Source organism: Tursiops truncatus, chromosome 5 (genome assembly GCF_011762595.2).
Source record: "Tursiops truncatus isolate mTurTru1 chromosome 5, mTurTru1.mat.Y, whole genome shotgun sequence".
Taxonomy (NCBI): Eukaryota; Metazoa; Chordata; class Mammalia; order Artiodactyla; family Delphinidae; genus Tursiops; species Tursiops truncatus.
The window spans coordinates 85,278,421-85,296,579 of NC_047038.1; the positions used below are offsets into that span (position 1 = coordinate 85,278,421).

Consider the following 18,159-nt stretch of genomic DNA (forward strand, 5'->3'; position numbering starts at 1 on the left):
TTTCTCTTAACAGGAACACGGGGGACAACAAATCTCTATTCTTTAAGTCTCCATTCTGTAGCCTCTAGTTTACTTCTAGTCAATGTAATTCTTATCTCATAAAAAGGAGCTTTTGTAATTTAAAACATACTTACATTTTCAAAAGTTTGATATAGTTCTGCATTATAATTTTAACCTTGCAAAGACTTAAATTACTTTGATAGTACTGGGCAAAAATTTAAATAATGTACCTTCATACTTATTGACCTGGAAATGTGCTCTGGATACATTATTTGAAAAATGCAGTTTATCAAGTATCATTACAGTATTTACATGATTACATAAATATATACAAATAGAGAAAAAGTGCCAAAAAAGTGATTGGTACCCATCCAAACAGTGCTAATGGTATGGATGGTGAAATAACATGTGATTTTCATTGTTTCTCTATTTTGTCTGAGACGTATATAAGTTTTCCACTTATAATTAGAAAAAAATAAGAAATTATTTTAAGCTAAGTATGCACAGGAAATGATATATAAGATATTTGTAAATTCAAGTGCCTATAGAAATTTGTAAACAATAAAATGCCAAAACTGTAGCTTGCTGGCAATACCTAACAGAAAGAGATTTACAAGATGAAAGAAATAGGAAGACAAACTGTAAGCAAAGATGTGAGGCAGAAATGATGTGCTGTTGACACAGAAAATCTGTGAGATATTGTAAAGGTGCTTATGTTTGCAAAATGGAACTAGATTATGGAGCACCTCCAATGTTAGGATAACTTTTCACCTCTTCCTATAGACATTGGAAAACTGTATTGATCTGGGGGTAAGTTACATAAATTCATGATAGCTAATTTAGGCATTTGTCTGCTTACATAATTGTTGGGGGGGATGGAGAAATAATGTATTTGGGGCTTTCAGGAATGATTCCCAAAGATACACTGCAGAACTGACCCACCAAGAGCCAGCTGCATGAAGCAAACTGAAAACTGGGAAGTTGGTCCTAATGCTGAAGTCTGCAGAACCATATTGACATGGCATAATCAGAAAGCCACCATAATTACTAAACTGCCATGTCAAGAAAGCCACCACAGATAAGAAGCCTCCTGAGCAAGAAGCCTCCTTACTGCTTCTGGCTTCAGAAGCACACTGTACTTCACACCGATCATTATCAGAAAACCACTGTTCCATGCCTTGACTATCAACACCCATGAAACTAGTGATCAGACACTGGGACTTCTTATAACATTGCCACAGAAAAATCAGATGCCTACAGACCGTAATCGCCTATAGAAAAACCAAAGGCTGGGAAAGAATGAATTCTGTCTCTCCTCTGCCTTGCCAACATTGAATGCATACCCTCTCTAACTGCAAAGAAGTCTGGAAAATGTAGTTTTTAGCTTTTCAGTCTTTGTGGTAAAGAATGACACACTAGAAGGGGTTGGAATGGAGGTAAGGCACCAACCTACAGTTAATAAGTTTAGCGAGTTAAACCACTCTGACAGCTACTAATGTCACTTCGCTGGCTAACAGTGATTCTTTACCTTTCTTTTTTTTTCGGTCCCAAAAGACCTAGCAGAAACATTTTCTGAGTAATAATGACTCACTATGGCACAAAGTTTTCACATAATCATTAAAATTAAAGCTGTGTTTTCACTTATGGATTGTAAACATAAATGTATACAGTTCACATATCTTCAAAATTTACTGCAATGAATTGTGATGCAAATGACAAATCGTCAATAAACATTAAGTAAAACAAAGGTCAGAAATTTAGAAGTACTGGAAAGGGATTGGAGGCTCCTATTCATGTTTACTGATTGAATCAAATGGATAGTAAAGTATTTTAGAGATCCTTAAATATTATTAAAAATGTACATTCATTCACTTTAATTGTATTATAACATAGATGGCTCAAAAGAGCACTGAGATTTTGATTTTATATGAGTTAATCCATTATACTTTACTCAAAGTTTTCAGTTATATTTTTCATATATCCTGATGTATAGCAAATTCCTGTGACACAGATGCTGATGATGGCTATAATAGTTGGATTTTGGTGTATTTTCAAGAATTTGATAATAACATGATTGTTATACATGGCAACAAAAGAATCATATGTCAACCAATGTTCACATATATCAGAAAAAAGAAACTCCTGTCACAGTGGAGGCTAAGAACTCTCCAAATTAGAATCATAAAACTTTTCAGCTGGAAGTTATTCATTTAATAAATGGTTACTGCAATCTACTTCTTATCAACCTTGACTTCAACACAACCCCTGTATTTGAAAAACTCCATTTCCTATTGATGCAGAGGCTATACCAATAACTAAAATACAATGGGGCAAACACTGTAATTAAAAATGCATAAAATGCTATGGGAATGCAGGGTGAGAGTGATAAACATTCCTCTTGGGAATGGGGAAGGCTTCAGGAAATCTTCATAGAGAAGGATATATTCAATCTGGGTCTTCAAGGATAAGTAGGGAGTTGTATTAACAAGAAGGAAGAGTACTGAAGCAAGGTGTACAGTGATTGGAAAGGTATGAGGTGATGGGAAAGACCATGAGGTATTAAGACAACTGGGAGTAACCAAATTTACTAGAAGAGAGAGTATTTTTAAGGAGTCTCGATTTAAAAGGGCCCTATTACAAATGACCTTGTGATGCTTGAGCACATTGTTAGTGCTCAATAAATATTTAGTGCTGATGAAAAAATAAAAGAATGAATCTGAAAGCACTGAGAATTCATTAAAATGTTTGAAACCGGGGAATAACTTGATTACACTACATTGTAAATGATTCAGAGAGAAAAAGAGTGGAAAGTAAGAGGCTGCTTGGAAAGAAGCCTATTGCAGCTCTTCAGACAAGAAGTGAAGAAGCTGTTGTCCCAGAGAAGTTAACTGGTTTGTTCAAGGTCTAGAGCTGGTTACTAGCAAAATTGGCTTCTCTCCCTCTGCCCAAACACTTTTTCTACTACATTTTCTTACCTATAAATTCATCATTCACCACCTAAAACTTGAGATCTCTATAAGAGGATTTCTATTGTAATGGTGCAGTGGTACAATGATGTTGGAAGTTGTGGACAGGTCTAACTGGACAATAATATTTTAGCAGGATTTTTGCCATTTTGTAGGTTTGGGGCTGGGGGGAGACATAATTTGAACATTGGTATATTAAGGATTAATTGACCTGCAAATTGACAAACCAAAGCAACTTACAGTGGCTGTTGAACTGGTTTTCCGTTAATTTGTTTCATTTATTTGTATTTTTATTTATTTTTTGGCCATGCCATGTGACTTACCGGATCCTAGTTCCCTGACCAGGGATTGAATGCGTGCCCTCAGCAGTGAAAGCATGATCTCAAAAAACGCTAAATTCCACACAGGCAGAGATCTGTTTGTTAAACTCACCACTGTATACCCAGCACCTATATAGGAAAAGATTTTTTTCTTGAATTGGCATTGAAAGTGAGCCAAGGAAAGTCAACCAACAACTACAACATAAAGAGAATAACTTGCAACTGAATAAGATGTAGTTGGATTTACCTTGAAAGCAGTGGTCATAAAGCTTTAGTGTACCAGGAATCACTTGTATGTAGGAAATATAAGGCCACATCCCCAAACCGGGGCCTCTGAATCTGCATTTTAAGCAAGCTCCCTGGATGATTCTGATGTGGTGATTTAGAGCACAGGATTGGAATCAAATGCCTAGATTTGAACTCTAGCTGTTGTAGTTTCTTAGGACAGGGCCGAAAGTAAGCTCATCACAGGAGATGAATTGTGCCAAAGCACAGCAGTAGAGGGCTGCCGCTCACTCAGGCAAAACAGCGCCGTCTGTCTTGCTGTGGTAACTTTTATTAAAGCATTATCTAGGTTTACACTTTAAGACTTGTTTTCTTAACATTTCAGAAGTGCCAAAGCAGCAACCTATGTTTTTATTAGTTATACAAGCAATAATTGGCTTTCGTGAGCACCTGCCGTGCTTCGTCCTTGAGCGCAAGAACAGCACAAAGTTCCCACCATTATTTTGATTATACTGAACTAGCACAAGGACATCTCCTTGCGTTTCCACCACTCTGTTTATACTGAGGACATCTCATGGATCAGTGCCCAAAGCACTCAATGCTTCTTTTGCAGGTCCCCGGTTTGCCGGGGGGGGCACTCGAAGCATTCAGAACTGTTCACAACTCTGGCTTATTCGCATGCCCCCGGTTTGCCGGGGGGGCTCAAAGCAATCAGGACTGTTTGCAGTTCTGGCTTATTCGCCAGCCCCCAGTTTGCTGGGGGGTGCTCATGGGTCACGTCTCCTTTCCATGTCCTCAGTTATCCCACTACAAGCTGTTTTATTTGTTAGTGTGTAATTGTAGACAATTTACTTACCCTCTTTATTGCCTTGGTTTCTTCACCCATAAGTCTTTACTCAGATGTAACCCTCTTACTGAGGCCTACCTAGGCCACTTTATTAAAATTGCAACTCTTTTCCCCTCCCCAAACCCTTAATGGCATTCCCAATCTCTTTTAACTCTTCTCTACATTTTCTCATTTATTTCCATCTGACACTATAACATTTACTCACTATTATGTTTATTATTTATTGCCCCTTGCTAGACCCTAAACCCTATGAGAATAAGTATTTTTGTTTTATTCTCTGATGTAAACCAGTACATAGAATAGTGCCCAGAACTTAAAGACACTCAGTGAGTATCTGCTAAACGAATAAATCTACAAAATGAAATTTTAAAAAGAGTACTTTTTGCAAAATTGTCATGATTAAATCAGCTAATATATGTGAAGCGCTTAGAACAGTGCCACTTGTAAGCACTTAATAAATGTTGGCTATATTAGTAATATTTAGAGCTAAGAATTGGAAGTTTTTAAGGTAACTTACTAACTACTAAGGTAATGGGAAGTAACTACATTGGTCCTACCTGGTTGCCTCAAACTTAAAGCCAGTTAGTGTTAAATACCAATGGTGGGGGGCTTCCCTGGTGGCGCAGTGGTTGAGAGTCCGCCTGCTGATGCAGGACGGGTTCGTGCCCTGGTCTGGGAGGATCCTACATGCCGTGGAGCGGCTGGGCCCGTGAGCCATGCCTGCTCGTCCTGAGCCTGTGCCCCGCAACGGGAGAGGCCACAATGGTGAGAGGCCCGCATACCGCAAAAAAAAAAGAAAAAGAAAAAAATACCAATGGGGCAAGTAACCATGAATTGACATACTAAAGAAATAAGTGTGCTAACATTTAAATTTTTTCGAGCTAATATGTAAAATTTTACTTGTTTAATAAGCAAACAGATTAAAGCTATGTACTTCCTACAAAAGAAATTATTGAAATATTTCATAACAAATACACATTAATAATTCTAAGCACAAAGAAAAATGAATTATTTCTTCCTTTTAACTGATTGTAAGTGGTTTAAAAATACAACTGACTTTTTAAAGCAATGTGCTTCAATAGAAGAATATGCATTTTGTCAATCTTGCTGGGTTTTGATGGCTTACACTATTTCGAGACTTATAAAACAATCATATGAAATTCTAAAGTTACTTGAAGTTAATAAAAGTATTAGTGTTCATAGTCATTCATGTGTTTTCTTTTTTTTGTCTTTATCTGTTTTTGTCTATATCTTTAGACAGCACAGAAAGTGGGGAAGAATGGAGAGGCTTCATTCTCACAATAACAGAGGTAGGAAGGACATTATTTTTTGTTTTTTTTGTTTTTGTTAACTACCATTATTTTAAATAACTACCATTATTTTAAATAAAACTACTGTAGCAACTGTCTAATAAACATGAAGTACTTTGATAACTAACGAGCTCCCTAAGGAGCACCATGTTTTCTAATACTCTTAGAGGACATGAAAACTTCCAATGTTTGTTAGGGTCAGTTAAATACAGACTTTATCCAAAGCTAGTTTCTAAGTAAAGGCCTTGCATTCACATGAAATAAGGACTGCACTTTACCAAGATGATGGATGCTGGTTCTTTCTCTCAGCCAAAAACAAGTAAAAGTTTGAGGGTCAACTACCATGTAGGAAAGTCATAGGAAGGTAGAAGAGTGGGCCCGTTAGATATGTGAAAGGCATATTGACTTAAGGGGAGGGAGAAACACATTCCCTCCCTCTGTTGTGGAAAGGCATCATCGTGTGTTTGGCCTGGCACTTCTTACACTTACCAAGTGTATGTGATTAGGTGTCAAGGAATACACTAAAACCACCGGAAAAAACTTGGGGTGCATCTTCCTAGAACACTAATTATACTTGACATTTTGGCCAAAAAGATTTGTTCTTAGTTTTTTCCTTGAGGTAAGGATAAAAAGCATTATTTTTTAAATTATAATGTACATAGATATGGTACAGAATTAAAATAAAATTCATGTGAATTATCAAAAGATAACAATTTGCCTCTAATGTTGTGCTCTATAAATATTGTCTTTTACTATGTTCCCAGATCACTCTGTATATACATTTATACCATGCTGTTGTTAGGGCAACTTTAGTAGAAGTTTGAGAAACACAGACTATAGTTCAAAGTGCAGAGACATTGCTTTTGAATTAATTAAACTGGAGTTTGAGTCCTGGTTCCACAACTTTCTAGCTATGTGACTCTGGACTAGTTATTTAATCTTTCTGAGCCTGTTTTTTAAATTTGTAAAGTAGGGATAACAATACCTATCTTGTAGCATTGCTGTGAGGATTTGCAATAGCATAATGCTTGGGGCATAATAGGTAACTAATAAGGAACAGCTGCTTCATTAGTTTTTCCTCATTCTATTATTTTTTTCAGGATTGGTATATAAGGGAAAAAGACTTACTGATTATTAGTTATGCAGAAGGATAGTCTCAAATTTCATATATATACACACATGTGATAAAATATAAACAATAATAGGAATTAATAAGATAATGTGTAAATAGAAAATGAAGTTCTAGTGTTTTCTTCCCAGACTCCAAAGGACTTTCTTATACACCCCCTGGAAAGCGTGCACCCCACTCTGGAGATCAAGATGATATTCAGACACAGCTGCCTCAAAATATAGGCTAGGTTGTGTCACATGAAGAAAAATATTTTACCATTTAGATTATAACTTCTAAGAGTACATAGCTGGTCATAATGAAGTCTAAATTAGGGGTATGAATATAGATCAGGAGAATATAGGTGACTTAATCCAAACACATTTCTAGAAAAGATTTTTTAAAAATTTAATAGAGCAGTATCATAATCCTAATGTGTGAGTGAAAATTCAAAATACAAACACAAACACACGAAAATATAGACCTCTCATTGCTGATTCTCAGTCATTTAAAGAACAGTTCCATCTTGACCCCATGTTGCCATATGGTTGGTGGAGCTTATTCCAGGTTATCTGTGGGACAGCCGGGCAACTTGCAGGCACTCCAGGACTTCCCTGGCAGTGAGATCCAGCGAGCTCAGAATAAAAAATGAGAGGTTTGATGTTACTTGAATCAGCTTGTGGTGCCAGGTGAGTATACTTAGCTTTGGACCAGATCAAAAGGAATGTTTCTTTCTAGTCAGGCGCCCTGTGCAGGTTCTAGCTGGTTTAGAGGCAGTTCTAAAATACCAAGATCCTCTATTCATGATACAATCCATCCATGTCTGTCAGGTAACAGAAGCTCCTTAGGACCAGAACAGGCTCATCTTTGCTAAAACCAGTTACTCTGCTGTCTTTCTTGTTTGCCTATGGCTTTAATTGGTTTCAGCTGTCAGTTCCCCTACATGTGTCACTCCTTCCTGGGCAAGTAATTAGACTGCATGAAGCCTTAGGGAAAAGAAAAGGAGAATTGAGACAGAGCGGACACTGAGTTCATTTCCTGAAAAAGGGAAGGAACCAATTGAAGATTATGTGGATGTATTGAACCCTATGCCAGCGTAAGTGCACCATGAACTTCAGTTTACTTATTAGATTGTTAAAATTAATTTCTAATTATCAAGGAGAGTTAGTCACTGGACTCGTTAAACCAGGGACAATAAGTTGTCTTGTGGATATACAGTATATCTATGAGTACATGTCACATTTCCTCTATGTCATATCACAAAATGCAAAATGCAGATTTGAACCAAGCCTCTTACCACACCTTTAGATTAAATAGATTTTTTCCAAAGAACAAACCTAAATAAAACTGCTATGTAGAAGGAAGGAAAGAGGTTTTTTCACCATGCAACTCTATGATTGACTGAGTTTCTACCAGGAAATTATACCAAAGATTTAAAATACCTGAATGCTTTATTCAATTGATCAATCAGTGATTAGTCTTGGGCTCGTACTTTGAGGAAGACATGTGTAAAGTGGTAAGGTGTTGTTGGAAATGAAGAGGCACAGAACATCCTGAAGTCAGCAACAGGCTACATTTGTTTTTTAACTCTTATATTGTTGAAAAATGTGACTAAGACTGTGAACCCTGGAATGTTCATCTTCTTGTCAATGAAACTTGTCCTGGTACCATCTTTGACATCAGGTTCTGATGTGTATTCTTTCTGTACTATAATCAATGAAACCTGCTAGCCATCACTCAGCTGAAACCAGGGACAACTGATGGACTGATAGGTTAAAAGGCATCTAGACTGCTTTTTCTTTTTCTTTTTTTCTCAATAAAAAAGTAATGCATATTTATTAGATAAATGAAAGAAAATTAAAATTATTCCTTGTCCCACCACTCAGAGATATTCTCTTTCAACATCTTGGTGTACTGTATATACTGCCAAATTTTTTTCTGCTGAAAAAATAGACTTTTCATTGACTATAATATTTACTATAAAATAAGAAGTGCAGGGGTTTCCCAGGTGGCGCAGTGGTTGGGAGTCCGCCTGCTGATGCAGGGGACACGGGTTCATGCCCCGGTCCGGGAACATCCCACATGCTGCGGAGCGGCTGGGCCCGTGAGCCATGGCCGCTGAGCCTGTGCGTCCAGAGCCTGCGCGTCCGGAGCCTGTGCTCTGCAATGGAAGAGGCCACAACAGTGAGAGGCCCGTGTACCACAAAAAAAAAAAGAAAAAAAAAGTCATGTATATGATGATAAGGTCTATGGAAGTAATAAAGCAGGATGAGGGAGATGGGAACTCTCAGAGGTGATATAGAGAGAAATTTTTCTAGTTGCTGTTGTTGTTTATTTAATATAGAGTGGTCAAGGAAATCCTCCTTTGTTAACTGACATTTAGGCAGAGACCTGAAGGAAGTGAGGGAACAAACCATACCAATATGTAGGACAAGAGCATTCCAGGCAACCAGTGCATAAGGCTAGAGGTAGGAGAAGGCTTGGGTTGTTCACAAACAAGAGGCCAGGGACTTCCCTGGTGGCGCAGTGGTTAAGAACCCGCCTGCCAATGCAGGGGACATGGGTTTGAGCCCTGGTCCCAGAGGATCCCACATGCCGCGGAGCAGCTAAGCCCGTGTGCTACAACTACTGAGACTGCGCTCTGAGAAGCCCACACACCGCAACGAAGAGTAGCACCCGCTCTCTGCAACTAGAGAATGCCCACACGCAGCAATGAAGACCCAACACAGCCAATAAATAAATCAATAAATAATTTTTAAAAAATAAGAAAAAAAACACTTGGAGTTTAAAAAAGAACAACAACAACACAAGAGGCCACTGGGACTACAGTGGAGTGAGCAAGGAGAAAGGGTTAGGAGATGAGATTCCAGAAGTGGGGGTAGGGCTGACAGCTCTAAGCCCTACAGGTCATTGTAGGGAAAAGAGTTATACTGTGAATGATAATGAGAGGCCCGTTGGCCTCTGATGAATAAAGAAGTGACATAATCTGACTTTTCTATAAAAAGAATCACTTAGGAGCCTCTTGTTAAGGTTAATAATTTCTTTCTAGTGAAATGGTTTACCTTTGATAAAGTCAGTAACATTTACATGCAAAAGTTGATTTTTCTGTGTAGCGATGGTGATTGTATCTTTTAAAGTCTACTCCTTCCCTCAGAGTCTATAAAAACTTGCATTTCAATAGGGACTCTGGCTTAGTTAACATTTTTACAACTGATAATATAATTGAAATATAGTGATTTTTGTCCTAAATGAAAATATTCAGTACATGATTATCTTTCATATAAGAGCTTAAACAGAACTTTGATTCTTGAATTTGCCATTCTTTCTGTGGATAATATTCTATTTTTTTTTAAGCTATAACACATCTGTCTAGGAATCTAGCTACTGATCCATATATAAATATCAATAATTCTAAATAGATTAAATATGAAGACACTGGCAAGTGAATAAAGGCAGTAAAAAGAAAATAGTCACTTATAGGACAAAATTAAAATTATGGCATGTGGCTGCAATGCTAGTATGAGCTACAACCCAAGAAGCTTCATTCACTTGCCAATTACTTCATATATACAGAGACTTGTCTTTATACACTAGCCATGTGGCAAGAATGTTAGATGGTAAATCAGATCCTGAGTCTGTGTGAAGTAAGAGAATCTGTGTGTGTGTGTTTGTGTGTGTGTATGTGTGTGTATTTTTCCACAATGAATATCTATGTCAGCTTAATCATCTTGTGGTTTCATTTTTTTTTCTGTTTATTATAGGCTAACATTTGGAATTAAGGGTTTTTCAACTAATATGATAGAATATCATGGATTATTCATGATAATTTACTTGATTTATAATTTAATTGGCTACCTTGAAACAAATCCAAAACAAATAAAAGTTATGACTGGCATTAAATATCAGTGAGCTTATAAGAACTCCTGGGAGAAAAGTGAAATTTTCTATTTAGTATATCCTGGTAAAGGAGTCTGTCCTTTTTTGGGTTTAGGAAATTGAATATCACATAAAATACAGAATGTCTTTTAACTGTTTACTTCCACTTTAAAAAATAAGAGGATACAAAACTGAATTCAAATTTATTCCACATAACATCCCATTTTACAAAATTCGAAAATGAAGCCTGTGGAGGGCAGCAGCCTGCCCAAAGTCACACAGCTGAACCCAGGTCCATGGCGAGGTGGCTCCTGGGCCCGCCTCTTACCTGAGGAGCATCTGATCAGGGCAGTGACTGGATGGAGCCGGTCTCAGCTAGGAGCTGGCTCGAGGGCGGCGGTAGGGGTCGGGGTGGGAGGCAGGTACCCTGAACCTCTGGCCCTTCTCCACCAGCAGTCCACGAACTTGGCATAGAGCCTAGAGGAATTGTTAGCGTCAGATCTGAAGCTGAGACTGCCGTGTTTCAAATCCTCCCTGAGACAAACCAAACACTCCATATCTGCCCGCCTCCCGCCATACGCATTCCCCACCCCCAACCACTGTCCTGGGAAGGTACACACTTTAGGTTACTTTCTCCTTTTTCTACATATGTTTGTCCCACAGTTATTGTATAGCATTGTTTTATGTTTTTAAGTTTTATGGAAGTGATATATTGTACTCACCAACCCACAACTTCATGTTTACCCTGAGGACATGCTTTTGGATTAGTCCGTATTGTTACCTGGAGATCTTGTCCTCTTGTGTGTCAATATTTAACTCTTCTTTAATGCCCTTCAATAACGTTTTACATATTTTTTAATAAAGTACTGCATATCTTTTGGGTTTTATTCTGAGCCACCTTAAGGTTTTGTAAATGAAATTTTAAAAAATTTTAATAATTCTTAATTAGCAAAAAAAAATTATCTCACAAAATTTTGTTTTAAAGATCTTTATTGGAGTATAATTGCTTTACAATGGTGTGTTATCAGCTATACATATACATATATCCCCATATTTCCTCCCTCTTGCGTCTCCCACCCTCCCTATCCCACCCCTCTAGGTGGTCACAAAGCACGGAGCTGATCTCCCTGTGCTATGCAGCTCTCACAGATTTTTTAAAAAAGAAATTTAATCTAACTGATTGAAAGTTAAATTAGATCACACAAGGAAGTGACTTTTTTCTTTCATACTTTTCTTGGTTGGATTGTTTGATCCATTTGCATGTGAACCCTGTGCTACTGTTCTGCATGAAATAAACAAAATCCTGAGATCTAATGGCTCTTTAAAGACTGTATATTTCCTGCACAATAGCAGCAAGATCTCTTTTAAGGTGGTCTAAATTAGTCCAACTTTTGATTTGCATTTTCCGCACGAGTGAGCTATGAGAAATAACAGCGTTTTCTGTTGTAAATATGGGTTGTGACCAAATGCAATGAGTTTCTATACTTAGGATATAGATCTAATGTCACAGTGTTTATTCATATTGTATTTAAGTTATATTTAACCTCATTAGAGTCTGGCAAAGGAGTTCATATCAAAATTACATGTCTATTTTTAGTAAACATACTTCCAGTTTAAATTCACATAGAAATTCATGCTTGTACAGCTAACAGTCATAAAAGTTTATGACATTTCATAAAACTGATCATCCCTCCACTCTCAAGAAACGTTTATATTTAGAAAGCAAGGAGTGAGGTAGAGTGGTCAAACTAGAGCATTCTAACACTGGAGTCAGTATGTGCTTATTTAGGCTTTGGGGAATAGTTTATATCTGAAAGTGGCTAGGAAAAACTTTAACTGTTTTTGCACAAATATTCCTTATGAGCCAGATATATCTATGATGTTAAGGATTATCATTATGTGTTCTCTAATGCCTCAAAATAGGTCTTTTGAAATGCCTGGATTTAATATATTCTGTTTAACAGGTCACAATTTTAAAGAATAGCAGTTGTAGAGAGTAGTAGAAGTTTAGCTGGTTAGACTGTATTGCAGTAGTCTGTAAAGACTTTGGCAGAAATCTAGACTATTAGGAAGCACCTGTGTTACCCACAAAACCAATTCACTCTCTTACAGGTTGTAGGAGAAATGTTCAGCCATGCAAGTTTAGACCAGTGTGCCTGGTAAAACACTAGCTAAAAAGGACAAGTTGGTTTACAAAGCAGTACTTGAAAGTAAAATTATCTCCATCTGTTAACAAATCAACTGTGGGAGAAAAGATTTTAGTTCTCAGGAAGAAGCAAAAGTCCTTCAATGGCAAATTATCAGGTGACTCCTCTCTTGATGCAAAATATCATCCACTTTTACCCAGTCCAGTGGTGTGTGAATTCATAAGACATAAAGCTATTCTTACAACAAACTTCATAATTTGGTTTTGTTTTCTTAAAATTGTTATGAGTACGTGGCAAGCTAGAAGTATAAACACTTTGGAAAGCCATTAGCCAAGAAAGCAATAGAAAATATTTACCCAAAATTCATTCCTCTGCAAAAACTGGGGTCAGGAGCTAAGAACAGTATTTATAACCATATTTAAGGCCACATATATCTTTTTAAAGACAGGTTACTTCTTTTTTGAGGTTGTAATCAGGAAACCTCAATATAGCAAATTTTATCAATCTAGTTTTTTCCCCCTCTTTATTCCTTTGGAAAAAAAATATGAAAGAAAAACACAGGTCTGAAATGAGAGTCAAAACCTAAGTGACTTCAATGGAATTTTTTTTCTACCTTATTTTCTGCCTTAGCACTTAGTCCTATTAGTCAAAAGTTCCAAGAGACTCTGTTAACTATTGCTGCTTTTCCTCCCACAGCTTTGCCATGGATGATGATGATGATGATGATGATGATATGATGGCTATTATTAACAATCACTGTCCCCACTTATGGGGTACATTTGTGGGTGCTCTGTTAAATGCTTGACAAACATTTCCTTCAGGCACAATAAAAACTGAGACAGACAGTATTTTCCATGTTTTACAAGTGAAGAAACTGAGAATTACAGAAACTACTAAGTTAAAAAAATGCATTTAAAAAGTAGTAAAAAATAGTTATAATTTACTGTCTACATGTGACAGACATTGTACAATAGTAAGGATTTTTCACACATTTATTCACAACAGCACTGTGAAACAGGCATCACCATTTCCATTTTATAGGTGAAGAAATGAGGCTCAGAGAGTTCATACAACAGAACCAGAATTTGAACCTAGATCTTTCTGGTTATAAAGGTCATGCCTTTCAAGCTTTCTATCAGTCTTCCAAGGAATAATAATCACTTATGTCATAGGAATAAAAGAATTCTAATGGAAATTGGTGAGAGTTTTCAAGAGTATGATTATAAAGGTCTTTTCATGTAGAGACAAAGACAAGGCCAGAGCCAGCCACCCCAGAAGAGGGTACTTGTAGGATTTCCTCCATCCGAAGTTTTCCTTCACCAGCCGGTGACTGATTCCTGAAGGTTCAGCACTAGGAAATTATTTTTGGTTTTCTTTAGGAGGGAAGAGGGTTGGTTAGGTTTTATCCCATGTTTTGAGAATAAAGCTCTATAGTGATTGGAAAAAATTATTAGCTGTTTTCCAATGTGACATCCAATTAAGAGATTTGGATATCACAGTAGATGATGAGAGAGTCCCTTAAGGAGAATTGTAGTTCAGTCCCAGAGGAATGTGACCTGGAAATGGAGAGAGGAGTGATGAAAAAGAATGTGGGAGGCCTTGTAGACAAACTTAACCTGATAAACAATTTTTCTCAGGCAGCTTCTGTAAACTGGACAGATGTTGAATTAGTTTGTCTTTCAAGCAATGGAGGCGTAATAAATGCTATTAACTTTTCAACATTAGAAAAAGTCTTGGTCCTGACACTACTGCCATATGAATCAAGGCAAACATACTGATTTCTGCTCTCAGTATAAATTAGTTCTAGCAAACAGCACTATTAGATGGGTTCCTAATATTTTTTTAAAATAAATAAATTTATTTACTTTGGCTGTGTTGGGTCTTTGTTGCTGCACACGGGCTTTCTCTAGTTTTGGCGAGTGTGGGCTACTCTTCGTTGCAGTGTGTAGGCTTCTCATTGTGGTGGCTTATCTTGTTGCAGAGCGCGGGCTCTAGGCATGTGGGCTTCAGTAGTTGTGGCGTGTGGGCTTCAGTAGTTGTGGCTCACGGGCTCTAGAGCACAGGCCCAGTAGTTGTGGTGCACGGGCTTAGTTGCCCGCAGCATGTGGGATCTTCCCGGACCAGGGCTTGAAGCTGTGTACCCTGCATTGGCAGGTGGATCTTTAACCACTGCGCCACCAGGGAAGTCCCCCAAATATTTTTTAAAATTCAGTTTTATAAATATTTACTGTGTGCCTAATGCTGGAGTACAAAAGTGAATTGAATGTGCTCCTTATCCTTAAGCAGTTCTAGTAAAAAAGTACCATATCTCTAGGGTGCTAATAATTTAGTGCTATGTCACTACATAAAAGGAAGACATTAGGATTCACCTACTATACTTACATTCTCACCTATATGTTTGTATAATACTTAACACCTACCATGTCCATATCTCTAAGTCAGCCCTGAAGTTGGCAGATTATCTACGGTGGTATATGGCTAGCAGGAAGAACAGCTATTGAGGGCATTCTGATAGGAATAGTGATGAAGAAAGTAATTTGCTTTCAGTAATTCTTTCTACTTCCCTTTTAATATAGAGAATATAGATTTGACGTATACATACCTACATAGGATTTTATAATATTGTCTACTTTATAAATTACTGGCATTTAAAAAACGTTTCTGCCTGAAAGATTTTCAGTTCTTGATTCCTTTTTTCATCTCATTCTTTCTCATGCATCCACTCAATGACCCAGGTTTCCTATATCCCTAGTGTATAAACCCCCAAAAAGAGACATAGAAAACTAGAGTAATGGGAACATAGTTTTACTGTACAGGTGATATTTTATACTCACTTTATTTTGATTTGACCCAATAGTATACTTAAATGAAGATGAACTTTCTTTTTTTTTTAGCCTGCCAAGAATCAAGCACTACAAAGTGATGAGTGTAGGAAAAAACTACACTATTGAACTGGAAAAACCTGTAAGTAACTATTTCCTTTTTGTTGATTAATTTTCTCCTGCTTCCTCCCAAACCTACCTTATAGAATTCAAAGTAAGTTGGGAAAGCAGACTCCTTGCCTAGGAACATAGTGCTGGCGAAAAACAGCCATGTTAACGGGTCCTGAAGGTAGCAGACATCCAGGGTGAGAAATGAGATGCAAGAGCAGGTGGGGGAGGCAGAGTAGATCATCTGCTATCAATTCTTCCCACTTCTTTCTTTCTCTGAAGATCTTTATCAATATAATTATCTCAGGGAGAGAAAAATATTTTTGTTAAGCATCTATTTTACATCTTCTAATTAGAAGTATACAAGTATTCCAATGTGCTTACTTATAAATTTATTTATTTTATTTATTTATTTTTGGCTGCGTTTGGTCTTCGTTGTTGTGCGCGGGCTTTCTCTAGTTGCAGAGAGCGGGGGCTACTTTTCGTTGCGGTGCACAGGCTTCTCATTGCAGTGGCTTCTCTTGTTGCGGAGCACGGGCTCTAGGAGCGCTGGCTTCAGTAGTTGTGGCTCACAGGTTCTAGAGCGCAGGCTCAGTAGTTGTGGCGCATGGGTTTAGTTGCTTCGTGGCATGTGGGATCTTCCCGGACCAGGGCTCAAACCTGTGTCCCCTGCATTGGCAGGTGGATTCCTAACCACCAGGGAAGCCCCCAATGTTCTTATTTCTAATGGGAAAAAAAATCTTTAAATGCCTGGTCCTTTAATACCCACCATGCAGAAGTTCAGAAATTCCCCTCTTGATAGTACGAAGTAGTGAAGAAAGGATTTCTTCCTTGTATTCAACCCCTCTCCTACCCCAACTGACTTGTAGTTATAACCATTCGATACTATGTTAGGCACAGAGCCAAATACTTCACACACGCCATCTAATTTAATCTTTATCATTACCCTGAGGTAGCACCTATTATACAGGTGGAAAAACTGGTATTTACACTGGTTTCAGCCAATGACAATGAAGTAATGTGGCCTGTGGTCCGGGATGCTGGGGAAAGGAAGCATCTGTAATGTCAGGCTGCAGTGGTGGGAAGACTGAGTCAGGAAAGTGCTATCACTTAAATGGATTCGATAGGTCTTGAAGATGTTTATGGTATCTTCTCTAAAATTGAGCTCCTAGTTCCTCTGCCTCTCCAGGCCCATTGTATTGATCAGAGAAAGGGAGTGTAGTGTTGAATTTCTTATGTTCTGGCCATAACCCTTAGAGTGCAGACCTTTACCAAGAGCAAGACAGCAGCTGCTTCATATACCCCACTTGCATCTTTGCCATAAATGCCTCCCAGAGATTGTCAGTTCTCATGTCCACGCCTGACTGGGCTTTTTCAGAAATTCTAATGAAGGAAACAGAGAATTCGATTGCTGAAGGATAATTCAAATAACCAAGTGACTGGAAGCAATGGTTGGGGAGGAAGAATGTGCCTCTGCAACAGGTGAACTGGGGCTCATTTATCTGTCATTAGCCCCAACAGTCCCCAGTGTACACAAAGTGAACAGCCTGGATTATTCTTTCACCTTTCATACTCCTCAATCCTACCCTTCAACCAGGTTGTCATTTTGTGAATTCTTTTTCCTCTTTAAGTTTACCAGGGATATTCAGGTTTAACCTGGTTTTACTTGCCAAAAAATATTGGCTTAGGGGGTAGCAAGACATTTTAGTTACTCCTAGCCAAGTAAATTAGCCTGTTACAATGAGATATTAAAACGCTAAGTTCTCTGGCTTTAAAGGGGTCTTTAGTTTCAAGCAGAAGAAAGTGGCTAACAAGCAAAAAAAAGAATTTAAGAACATAGGAAGCCCATAGAATGACTGGAAGGCTAGAAAACCTTCAGGGACTAGGAAGCAGTTACTTGTACTAAGCATCATCTGATTAGGAATCTGCTTTCTTGATCCTCTACTCAAGTTCAAATTTCAGGAAGGGAGCTTTTTTGGGCCTAACTTGAATCACATTCTCATACAGTAACTGGGAAAGAGCAGAGTAACTAATTATTGTCCACCAAACTGTATACAATAGGAAAGGGGTAATTTCTTTATAGGGAATTAGATACGGTTATAAAGGAGAAAGAAAATGCATGGGTAGGTAAAACCCTGGCCATTCAGTAAGCTATTGAAGTGAGGAATTGACACGATTTTCTGGAGGATAGGAAATACACAGTAATCTCCATTAGATTTCATTTGAGCTTTCTCTTACTCTATCTTTACACAGGTGACACTGACCTTCTCTTATTCTCTGTATACAGGTAACACTCCCAAATCTTTTCAGCGTCATTGATTATTTCGTGAAGGAGACTCGAGGAAATTTACGACCATTTATATATTCAACTGATGAAACCCTTGGTATGTTCTTCACTTCATTGCTATATTAAGAAAAGGAAAACAAAAC

At 37.8% G+C, this 18,159-nt stretch overlaps 1 protein-coding gene across 1 annotated transcript; it reads left to right on the forward strand.

The window, feature by feature from the left end:
* The first annotated feature begins 1,430 nt into the window (after positions 1-1,430).
* Positions 1,431-18,142, forward strand: STAP1 (signal transducing adaptor family member 1). The gene is given in 5 exon segments (XM_019927991.1): positions 1,431-1,436; positions 7,704-7,764; positions 7,767-7,872; positions 15,694-15,763; positions 18,017-18,142. Coding segments are annotated over 5 exon segments (369 nt in total).
* Positions 18,143-18,159: the final 17 nt, after the last annotated feature.